The sequence below is a fragment of the Urocitellus parryii genome, chromosome 1 (genome assembly GCF_045843805.1).
Source record: "Urocitellus parryii isolate mUroPar1 chromosome 1, mUroPar1.hap1, whole genome shotgun sequence".
Taxonomy (NCBI): domain Eukaryota; kingdom Metazoa; phylum Chordata; class Mammalia; order Rodentia; family Sciuridae; genus Urocitellus; species Urocitellus parryii.
Window position 1 is genome coordinate 270,726,905 of NC_135531.1, and position 12,612 is coordinate 270,739,516.

Below are 12,612 nucleotides of genomic sequence, written 5' to 3' on the forward strand. Positions count from 1 at the left end.
GCCAAAATTCTGAAGAAAATGTTAATACAGTATATTGAGAATAGTCCCACACTTTCCTTTGCTTATTGCCCTAAGTCAGCTGCTGTCTTTATTTGGAAGAATGAAAATAAGGCCAAGCACAAAGTCTCAGAAGGGGCTGGATATGAAGCTGGCTGGGACTTATACAAGAAAAACCAGAAAGTCTACAAACAACTTTCCACTGTGAATGTTTACTAAAACATCAAAAACCAAATAAAACAAAACCCTCCCCAGCCCCCAAGATTATCATGAGGCTTATAAACTGACAAGAGATTACTGGCAGACTTACAGGAAAGAGAGAAGTAAAAATTCAAGGCACAGTACTGCATAAAGTAACCTGGTTAACACCTTAGGCTTTCAGCTGGGGCTAGGCACCTTGCCTAAAGGTATGCTCTAGAAATAAATGTAAAGTGAAAACAGACCAACAATAAATTACAAAGCCTAAAAACAGCTTCATCTAGATCACAAAGCTCTTTCCATACTTTACATGTCTGCTAGAACAAAATTAAAATTTTATTTGGAGGAAGTATTATCCAGTGCCTCCACTTTTTCACAGGTAACACTGACACTCAACCCAAAATTCCTAGGCTTGCCTCCCTCCCCTTTAAGCAAAACAAAAACCAACTCAGGATTAAATACCTAAAAAATTTAAGAGGGGAGGGGCAAGTGGAATCCCAGAAAGTTGAAATGTTCTAAGATCCTTATGCTATCCAGACCTTGGTATTAAAAAAAAAGGGAAAGGGGGTTTGTTAAAAACTGATAATGTACAAGGAAGTTCATTTTAATTTCTAAGCTCTATAAAGTAACCACTAAAATAATAATATATAAATGGTTAGCCAATGAGAGGGGGATGGGAAAACAAAGGCAAACAAGTGGAAAAAGCAATAAAGAACAGAAAAATAGGATACTCAATTTAAACCCAAATGTATCAATAATTACATTAAATATAAATAAAATAAATGATTCAATTTAAAAAAAACACAAAGATTGTTAGATGGGGTTTAAAAGCATATTACTGGGCTAGGGATGTGGCTCAAGGGGTAGTGCGCTCTCCTGGCATGTGGGGGGCAATGGGTTCCATCCTCAGCACCACATAAAAATAAAATAAAGATGTTGTGTCCACCGAAAACTAAAAAATAAATATTAAAAAAAATTCTCTCTTAAAAAAAAAAGCATATTACTATGTTACACATATGACACACCTCAAATGAAATAACAAAGTTTGAACTGAAAGGATAGGAAAAAATTTGCTATGCAAAATATCAACCAAGGAAAGCTAATATAGTAATATCAAACAATAGACTTTATGGAAAGAAGTACTGTTAGAGATCAAGAGGGATATTCTGGGCTGGGGATACAGCTCAGTTGGTAGAGTGCTTGCCTAGTATGCACAAGACCCTGGGTTCAAACCCCAGCACCACAAAAAAAAAAAAAAGAGGGATATTCCATAAAAATAGAAGAGTCAAATTCAACAGGAAGATTAAAAAAAATACTAAGCTTATACTTTTGTATATGATTGTGTGTGGAGTGCTGGGGATTGAACCCATGAACCCTTGTGCATGTAAGGCAAGTACTCTACCAACTGAGCTATATCCCCAGCCCATATACTCATTTTAATACAACCTCAAAATACACAAATTAAAAGCAGAAACAGATAAGTCCACATTGCAATAAGAAGATTTTAATACTTCTCAATAGCTGACAGGATAAACAGACAAAAAGATTTAGTAATGATATGGATCATGTGAACAACATGCCGACCTGGTTAACATAACTGATCAAACTGACAATACTCAATCCAACAACTATAGGCTACAAAATTTAACTTCAATTAAACTTTTCATTAAAGATACCATTAAAAAAGAGAAAAAAGCCAGAATGAAAGACAATTTTCTTGCAATTTGTGTACGTAACAAAAAACTTTATCTAGAATAAAGAAACTCAAAGAAATTACAAAAACAGATACATCCGATTTTTTAAAAATGGGCAAACTATGTGTGCATTTCTGTTATACAGCAAAAGAGTTTTCCAAAACTATTAAAAGGATTTTTAAATTGGCATAGCATTAGAGGATTATCAAGTAGTATTTAAGGTTTCCGGCGAGTTTCTAAGTATTCCAACAATGGAGCTAATAACTTCTAATGACAATTATTCTAAGAAAGTCACTTCTTCAGTGAGAATTGCAGTATCAGGTTCAAAATCAAAAGTGAGGAAAAAACTAAGGACTTTCTATATGCTTTAAGAGCTTGAAATAGGATCATAGATAAAGTCATTATTTTCAAGTTAAATATAGGAAATCAGTTTTATCTTCCCAAAAGAATTTCTACATTATCAAATTGCCAATGAAAGAAGATTTTAGAAAATGGAATCATAGTCATTTAGAACAGTGTTTGATATACAATACATACTCAGTAAATGCTTGCTGAATTTACTTATGGCATTAAGGTGAATGTTAACTCTGGGTTTATCATAAATTCTATCAAACAGAGTCAATTAATTTAATTCTTCTGCACTGAGGTGGTACAACAAAGTGGTGAAGACCATAGGCTTTGAATTAAAAATTTAAGACTGGATTCAATTCCCTCTGCTTAAACAGTAACTGTATGATCTTTGGCAAGTTAGTTAATTGCGCTAACCTTAGTTGTTATTTTTCTAATCTAAATTTCTTCATCTACAAAATGGAAATTACCGTGACCAACTTGAAAATCGGGTGTTTAAAACAATGCAGTGATACAGCTTTGTGACAGAGATACCTGCTGCTGCAGACTCAGAATTGTAACTTTTCAAAGAAGCACAATAATAATTTTATCACTTTCCTACACTACTGCTTAAAGATAATAACAAAACTGATATTGTAAGGGCTAAATAAATTCATACACTAAAAGTGCTTAAAGTAGTGTCTCAAACACAATAAGGAGTTAAGTGTTACCTGCTATTATAATAGCACTGCATAGACTCATAGTCAATCAAGGATGTATCAACCCATTTGAAGAGTTCTCAAAGAAACTGTGACATGACATCTAGCTATTCACTTTCAATGTTAAAATGGTTTAAAGCTTTAGAGCCCCTAGACATGGTGGCACATGCCTGAATTCACAGCAACTCAAGAGGCTGAGGCAGGAGGATCACAGTTCAAAGCCAGCCTCAGCAACTTAGACCCTAAGCAACTTAGAAAAACCCTGTCTCAAAAAAATAAAAAGGGCTGGCTGAAGATGTGGCTCAGTGGTTAAGCGCCCGTAGGTTCAACCGCTAGTACCAAAAAACCAAAACAAACAAAACGCTTTAAAGCTGAAAGGTCGCTAAAGATCTAAAATAATCTAATCAACAAATCCTTAAATACCCCCAAATCCTCTTGAAACTGAAAATAAAAGTATGGTTGGGTGATATGTAGATGTAAAAATACCTACTAGAGTCAACATATCCTGACCACTCACAAGATATCTATGACTCTCAAAAAGATAACAACTTGAGTTCTTAACCAATGAATTTGCTTTATTGCTAAGGAAAGCAAGAATCTTAACCAGGGAGGTTAAATGACTTCAGCAAATTAATGACAAAATAGGAACTAAAGCCATGAGTCTCTTAATTCATTATTAAAGATTTTTATCACTACTCCAAATTTCCCATATATACTGGTAGCAATCCACTTTATGTACAAAAGTTTCATTCCATTTACTCCATCAAGATATGTGCGCTCTATTTCTGACTATGTAAGAGGGTCTACTTCATGCTGGACAGTGTAAACACCGAACACTTGTCTCCCTAAACTTAACATTATGAACTGTCCGACTATCACTGCACACGCAAGAAACTAGTTCACAGACCACAGGGAATGTGGTGTTTATGGCTCCATTAATTTATTTCATACAGGAGCTAAAAAATATCCAGTAACAATAAACAAATGGGAAAAATAAAATAACTATGCATAACAAAACCAAAATAAAACAAAAAGGAAACATTGTCCTGGTTTTATTTCACATAAAGGCAAGTAGTCAAAATCGAAGTTTTTGACTTAACTATAAAAAATGCTATGGTCTTGGATATCATCAGTCACAGAAAAATTAGAGCATTTATAAGAAAAGCCTGTGTTAAAATAGATCCTTCCTGCAAAAGGCAAGTTGGCAAAAAATGTTCAACATGCTTGAAGCTTAGTAGTCCAAAGATGTCATTTTGAATGCAAAAAAGGTGTCAGGAAAGTCTCTATAGCTATTATCAAACTTCTCCAAAATGTGCAATCTGAATATTATGAAAAAAGGTTTTTTGGGGAACAAAAAGCACCAAAATCTACAGGAGAAAATACAGACCCACAGTTTCATCATTTCCATATTCTCATCCTATCTTTTGACCTTATTCCTCCTTGGTAGCTTCAACAACAGCTTACAGTTCAGCTCCTTGCTATGTACTATCTTTCGTAATTACAACATTCATACTAACAAGCAATCTCACTCACTCCTAAATTTTCATCCCCCATCTTATCAAGACTCCTTTCAGTCATTCATGTAGTAAGCAAACCCTGAATCTTACCCCCAGAAGATATCAAATAACTCTGGCACAGAAGATCATCTTTTTTCTTCCCACTCCTGCTACTTAGTTACATTTAAATGAATGTTCTCATCCTCAATGGATCTAATATTTCTATTTCCTGGAACCTTATGATTCACTTGCCTCCTTAAACATCATGAACTCATGATCACCATTTCGACTATGCTACCTTAGAATTCTCCCCCAACCCCAATATGGAACAATCTATCAACTGGTTTTCCTTATTTTGAGCATTCTTCTGAGGCTGCTACATACTCCTAAAAAAAGTACAGACTACTGATTGAGTCTACTCTACAAAATATGTGCCAAACACACCTGATTATACCCTCACAACTACAGATTACCCATTTATTTACATGTAGTTGACCCTGGACAGCAGGTCTTCCAAACTCTGTTCTTTTATTAAATTCTTATTGCTGCTGTAAAAATTTATCACAAATGTATTTGCTTATTACTCTCTTAAAATTCTAGAGTTCAGAAAACTGAAATCAGATCAGTAGGCTAAAGCAAAGTGCTGGCAGGGATGATTCTTTCAGGAGAATCCAAAGGGGAAATCTACTTCCACGCCTTTTTCAGCTTCTAGTGGCCATTTGTTGTATTCCCTGGCTAGAGACCCACTGCCCATCTTCAAAGAGGTTATCTCTCCACTCATGATACTACCTTTACTTTCAACTATTGATTCCTCCTGCATTCCTCTTGTGAGGATCACTATGATTACATCAGGCCTAAGAGAATGGTTATGAATAATCTCATCTCAAGATCCTGAAATATGCCTGCAAAATTTCTTTTGATATATAAGATTATCACTCCCAGGTTCCAGAGATTAGTCATGGACATATTAGTGATGGAGGTCATTATTCAACTTACTACCTTCTGCAGTCTCCCAACAACTCACATGCTCTGTCTCTCTAAACTAACACTCTCATCATCTTCTTTATAAGCAGGCTAAGCATCAGTAGAGAGTTCCTCAGCTTATCTCCTCTTTACCTCTTTATCCATCCTTGGTAACTTCCAAACAGGCCAAATAAGAAGTGGCCCTCCTTTCCTATGTTACTCTCTTCCCTGTGAATTTATCCCCTCTAAATTTTCTTTAAAGATGACGGGCAGTACCACTCCTACTTTTGTTGTTTGTAAAAACACTGGAAATATAAAGTCAAGTAAAAGCACACACAAAAAAAACTTTGAAATTCACAAGAAAATTTTATGTAGAAAATGTCTCTATTAAGTCTTTTATTAACCCTATATGCCAAGATAAAAAAATTATATTTCTTCTCCTTTGGCATTAATTCTAGTTGCTCAAGTTGGCCTACAGAGTACTATCCATAAACTTAATTTTCCTTTAATATTGTATTCATTTTCACAATTTAAGGGTAAAATAAATAAATACAAATTATATCAATAACTAATGTTATTATGACACTGTCTCTACAAAATACTCAAAAATCTTTTCCTAATCATTACTATTTTGAAAAATTAAAACTGACAATGAAACTTTTAATAACTAAACCCAAACTATCTTAAAAGCTGAACATGTAATCATTTCTTTAAGAAATCAATGATTTTTTTCCTTTAAATTAAGTAAAGCAGAGATTACAAACTTAATGCCTTCAGGGTCTAAACAAGTGGTTCAAGTCTCAAACATTAGGAAGGGTAGAGTGGCAGAAACTAGGTCACATGTTCCATCCAGAGACCTGTATATTTTTCTTTCTGAAAATAATGAGCTTGCCAAATAACAAAGTCACATGGGATAAATTCTGACCCATGCCTGCTTCCATTTAATTCCCAGAGTTAATATATCCATTGGTATATGATACATACACTGAGGTTCATGCATGACATTTTAGATACACCTCCTTGGTAAGAGTAAAAAAGTCAGCTGAGTGGGTAACAGGGAGATAAATAGTAAAACTTCACCTTCTTCTTCTCCTCTCAGCTTGAGATCTAAAATTCCAAAAGGCAGAGCAGGGGATTCACAGAAGAAAATGATATGGGTTCTACGTGGATATAACTTGAAATACTTGGCTAGGAAACATGACCTGAGATGTTTAGTATGACGTAAAAATCTTCAAAGAAAATAATGCACACACCAACAGAAAAATATTTTTTGATTTTTTGGGAAACGAAAAGCCATGTTACTTATCTTGACTGAGGTACTGGTTACAGAAGTGCACACATTTTTCAAAAATCATTTTGTACACCTTAGTTAATTCCAATGTATATAAATTTTTCCTTTGGTTGAAATATTGACTTTTGGATATATCATAATTAAGATCAAAACAATATACATTAAAAAGGCAAAATAAGAGAACTGAGGATATGAAATTTTTAAAATTTTATCTTATGGAATGTGAAGATATCAATTTTTTTTCTTTCTGAATCTACAATAGCGTTTACACAACCATTCTGAAAGAGTATGGTTTACTAAAAATAAAAAAACAACAAAAAAAAACCCCACACACATACACAATATATATAACACCTGTATCAATTCACACAAGATAGTTCCTACAAGGAGCTGTGCTACAATTATGGTTCAAAAGTAACATGTGAAGATTATCAATTTTTTCTTTCTGAATCTAAAATAGTAAGTTTAAACAAGCATTCTGAAAAAGTATGGTCTATTAAAAAAGAACACACAATAAATATATAACACCTGTATCAATTCACACAAGATAGTTCCTACAAGGAGCTGTGCTACAATTATGGTCCAAAAATAACAGAAAATGTCAGAAATAAACAATTCATAAGTTTAAAATTATATACTGTTCTAAATAGCAAGATGAAGTCTTGTACAGTCCCACCCTGACATGCCTTATGTGAATCAACCCTTTGTCCAGCATTTCAATGCTGTGTTAATCCCACCCAATCCCGTCATTAGTAGTTGTCTCGGTTATGAGATCAAGAGGTCACATTACTACAGTGCTTGTGTTCCAGTAATCCTTATTTTACTTAATGGCCCCAAACTGCAAGAGTAGTGATAAAGGGGGAGAGGGAACAACTTTAACAATTGTTACAAATGCTGGAAAGGAATAGTACCAGGCACAATGAAAGCTAGTGCAGTCAGTGAGTAGTCTGTGGTCAGTGAAAGCTGACAAGAAATTTAAGATTTATAGGACAAAAGTGAGCAAGTGAGATGAAGAAAGGAAAACATTTTAGGAATATTTTAAAACAAATGACATGTGTGAGGATTCCAAGATGAGAAATAAGATTTAAGCAGGGCAAACAAGGATTTAAGCAGGGTAGTTACATGATCACATTTGTGCTTTAAAATAATAACTGGGGTGCTGGGGTTGTGGCTCAGTGGTAGAGTGCTTGCCTGGCATGTGTGAGGCACTGAGTTCTATCCTTGGCATCACATAAAATAAACAAACAAACAAATAAATAAATAAGTGTGCCATGTCCATTTGCAAGAAAAAAAATCTTAAAATAATAAAAATAACTGAGATAAATATGGAAAGCTATAGAGTCCAATGAATGTTAAGACTATTTATACTGAAAACTCCAACAAGACAGAAATGAAGGTGAATTGGTCTTAGCTAATAGACTTATGAAACCAAGGAAAAATTGTAGACCCTAGCAAGAGATGATATAGATATAGAGGCTGAAGTAACTGATAAGAAAATAATTCCTGGGTTCTGCAATGAACAATTGAAATGATAGTAATTATGATTTGGACATGCCAAGTCCAAAGTAACCTAGAAAACAATGAAGGGAATTATCAACTAGATAGATGAATTTATGAATCTGAATCTCAGAAAGTGATACTATAAAAATAATTTGGGAATCATCTGCAGAGGCATAAGAATCTACGGTATCGAATGAGGTGAAGACTGTGCAATGTGAGAAGAAAATCTAGGATTAAGTCTGAAGAAAGATGAGAAAAGAAAGATAGCCAAGTGTCAACATTTGTCATGAAACATTAAGCTGTGAATGATAGATGAATGTCCTTGGGAGATGGCAGTTCATCTGAAAATTAAGTGGAATTTTATTCTGAGGGTATGAATGGCTTGATCATGTCCAATGCTGATGAATAAGATAAAGTAAAAAAGACAGAACCCCCAAATACTTAAAAGATTCCAAATGACACAAAAACAGGTAAACAACTGACCTTTGACAGGAAAGGAGAAAACATCCTGTACTAACACAGGAAGAAAAAGAGAAACACAAGAGGGGAGAAAATACATGTAAAGTTGTAGATTTAGTGTCATGAAATAAACAAAGAACTCTGTTTTCTCTTAGAGGCAGAAGGCAAGATCATTGAGGGGAGCTAGAGGTTTGCAGAAAAATAACTGGTTAGCAAGGTAACCAGAGAAAATGTGAAACTGCTGGGCAGTGTGGAGGGTTCACTGCAGATCTGTACAATGGGCCAACAGTAGCACTGGCCTATATTCCAGAAGAGACATAGGCAAGTCACTAGGTTTATCCAGTGCTATGGAATTACCACAATGGTTTGATTAAAAAAAATGATGGAACAAAAAATATTGCCATTAGTTAATTTGTATTGAGCTTGTTACCATAGGTCAATCCTTTTAAGTGTTTTACATGAATGGCTTATTTAAGACCCATCATTACCCTATCCCCAATTGGCACAATTTTTTTTTTCATTTTATAAATGAGAAAGCTGAGGCATGAACTAATTAATTGCTTAACCATGGTCAAAAAGAGGTAGAACCAGGACTTAAGGTTTTGAGGTTTCACTGCACAAAAAGGAACTGAAAAGAGATTTTTAAAAACATGAATATATATAATAAAAATCTTAAAATTCTTCATCAATATCAATAGAGCAATAGACCATGAAATCACAAATAGTTTATCTTAGTGTTTGATGGTTGATATGGAATTTAAAGACTTACCAAATCAAAAATTTCAAGATGAAAACAGCAGCAAGTCAACTTATTTATTTCACATTTATATGCCAGTCAGTATGTTTTTACATGCTATCTCAATTATCCTCGAAATGATAACAAAGTGAAACCATAACTTGACAAGCAAAGAAATCCTCAGAAAAGCTAAGTAATTTGTTATACCTTTTATTACATTCCTGAAAAATACAGTGGCCTCTCACTGACCCCTTGCCACTAAGCCCTTACTAAACCACTGGTAAATGGCTTGACTGAATTCACTCAGCAGACCAAAAAATGTCACAGCTACTGATTCTCATTAGAAATTCTTTCCAAAACACTGCTTTATTTTATTAAGTAAAAGAAACTAGAACAAGCACTTATTTCTACATTGCAACTAAAAATCAAAATTAAAAAAAACTGAAAATAAAAAGAGAGTAAAACCTTATAAGAACTTCATTGTGTTCAAATTCCAAATATAAACACTGAATAATGAGAAAAGTTATTGGAGTTATTAATTCTGCAGTAATATAATAATTAAACTAAAAGAATCTAGATTTATTCTGAAAAATATTTACATTAATATGACATTTGTGTCACTGAAGACATATACTTGGGTTTTAAAAACTTACAGAAGAATATTCATCATTTAACCATTCTTAAGAGATGTTATATTTTTTGCTTTGTTTTTCACAAGTGCTAAATATTATGAAAAAAAGTTTAAGTCATTCTCCTTCAGTTTTCCATTTTAACAATTCAGTAACTGTGAAAATTTAAGATTTTTCACTCAAAAGGCTAAGATTGGTCCTTACAAAAGAAATACTAATTAAGAAACAACAACAACAAAAAAAACCTTCTACACTGAGATGTACCATTCACACTAAAATTTAACAAAATCACTATTCTGAAATGTTTTCTTAAAGAATAACAAAAAAGCTGTCCTTACCATATACATTAGTATGTCTCTAATCATCACCATAGCTGTTTGATGATCATTCCAAGCTTGATTTAGTGTTTGAAGAAAGTTGTTATTCAATGAATTTAGTACATCTTCTCGCACCTATTAACAGAATAGTTCATCAGTTTGTTTATGTACACACACACAGATTCTCATAAACACGCACATATATTTGTTAATAATGGAATATAATTCTTAATTTTAAACCAAAGAAATATGTTATAGGCCAGTAGAAATATTTTATACTATCACCTATACAGAGATGATTATCGAGTGTGTATGTAGACTCCCACTTTCTCTCTTGACTTCCAGAAGCAACCTCTGGGAATTTCTCAATTCACAAAGGCTTACATGGTCAGAATAAAATCCTAAATTCTTACCATGAACTACAATACAAGGCCCTAGAGCTGGTTCCAACTAAATTTCCTACTATACTTTCTCATCCGCCACATCTGAATAATAGCTAAGAGTACTGATTTTGGAAATCAAACCATCTGACTTCTAATTTTAGCTCTGACAAGTTGTGTAATTTTGGATAAATTATTTAATCCCTGGACCCTGGTTTCCTTATATGTGAAACAGTATCCTTTTTGTAGGATTGTTATATGGATTTAATTGATGCTAGTAATGTATTCAGCACAGTTCTAGCATTCAGTAAACAATCAATAAACATAAACTACAAATAGCAACTGTGTGGTTTGACATTTTTTTCTGCCTCAATTTGCATGGCTATCTCTCAGGATGGTCTCTTCCCTGGATGCTCTTTTTCAAATAACCCCTATATACTTCTTTATCCTACACTTCATTTCTCTTCACAGTACACATCATTAACTACTATACTATGCAATGCTGATTCCTGATTATTTTTAAGCCACTGATAACATTCATCCACTAAAATTTGCTTTAGGAGAATAATACCTAGTTGTATCATATTTTCAAAGCACCATAACAATTCAAAGACAATGGTTATGTTATAGTGAAAAAAACAAATCATCTAAAAATTTTAAGCAACTGCCAACCTGACTAGAAAAGCACGATTTGTAAAATAAACTGGTGACATAGACTATCAAAAATCAAAAACTTTTGGTCTACAGACACTGTCGACACAGAAAAAGTAAAGCTACAGATGGGATAAATTGGACTTCATCAAAACTACAATCTTTTGTTCAACAGACAATGTGCATACTAAAAAAGAGAAGCTACAGACTGGGTGAAAAATCAACTCACTTGTATTCAGAGTATTTTTAAGTCTTAAAACTCAGTAAAAAAAGGAAACAATTAAAAATGGGTAAAAGATTTTAACAGACACTTCACCAAAGAGGATATAGAAAAAGGCAATTTTGTACATGAACAGATGGTTCAAAAACATTAGCCATCAGGAAAATGCAAATTAAAAACATGATGAGACACTACTAGTACACCCATTAGAAAGGCTACAATAAAGTAAGCTAAACAACATGAAGTGTTGGCAATGATTTGAAGAAAAAAAAAACCACCCTGTGTTGCTGATGTAAGCAAAAACTGGTACAGTCTTATGAGAAAAGTTTGATAGTTCTTATGAAATTGAATATATACACTTAACCTATGACCCAACATTCTACTTCTATGTATTTACTCTGTAGAAACAACTTATATTCACACAAAAACATGTAAACAAATATTTATATCAGATCTATCCACAATCACAAAAAGCTACATATATAAAAAATGATAAGAAAACTGTGGTACGTTCATACAACAGAATGTCATTCAGCCATAAAAAGAAAAAAAAACTAGTGATACAACTTAATCTCAAGGTAATTAAGCTGAATGAAAGAAGCCAGTCTCTAACGGTTAAAAAACTATGATTCTACTTATATGATGTTCTGGAAAATACAAAACTTTTATGACAAAGAATAGAGCAGAAGCTGCCAGGAACAATGGAAAGATATCACAGGGAAGTGAGATGAAGGAAATGATCCATATTCAGTGTGATTGTGGTTACATGAATCAATATACAAGCTAAAACTCAAAAGAACTATTCATGAAAATAAAGGATTAATTTTTTTAAAACTTTCAGTAATTATGATTCAAGTTGGGCCCTGCTTTGTTATTATCATAATCATTAAACTATGATGCCACATGATTTGTTCATAAAAGAAACTTGAATGTCAACGACAGAATTAAGTAATTTAAGAGTATCAACTCTATGAACTACTCTGCAACAGTTCAAATTTGCATACTACATTCTTCACTTCTGTGAATATTGCTTTT

The 12,612-nt window shown here is 33.3% G+C and overlaps 1 protein-coding gene across 1 annotated transcript in view; it reads right to left on the reverse strand.

Moving 5' to 3' along the window:
* The window catches only part of Cul3 (cullin 3), an 83,936-nt gene that overhangs the window by 36,483 nt on the left and 34,841 nt on the right, over positions 1 to 12,612 (reverse strand). The window contains exon 3 of the mRNA XM_077790972.1: positions 10,348 to 10,461. Within this exon, the coding sequence (XP_077647098.1) occupies positions 10,348 to 10,461 (114 nt within the window). The remainder of the gene's footprint in view (positions 1 to 10,347; positions 10,462 to 12,612) is intronic.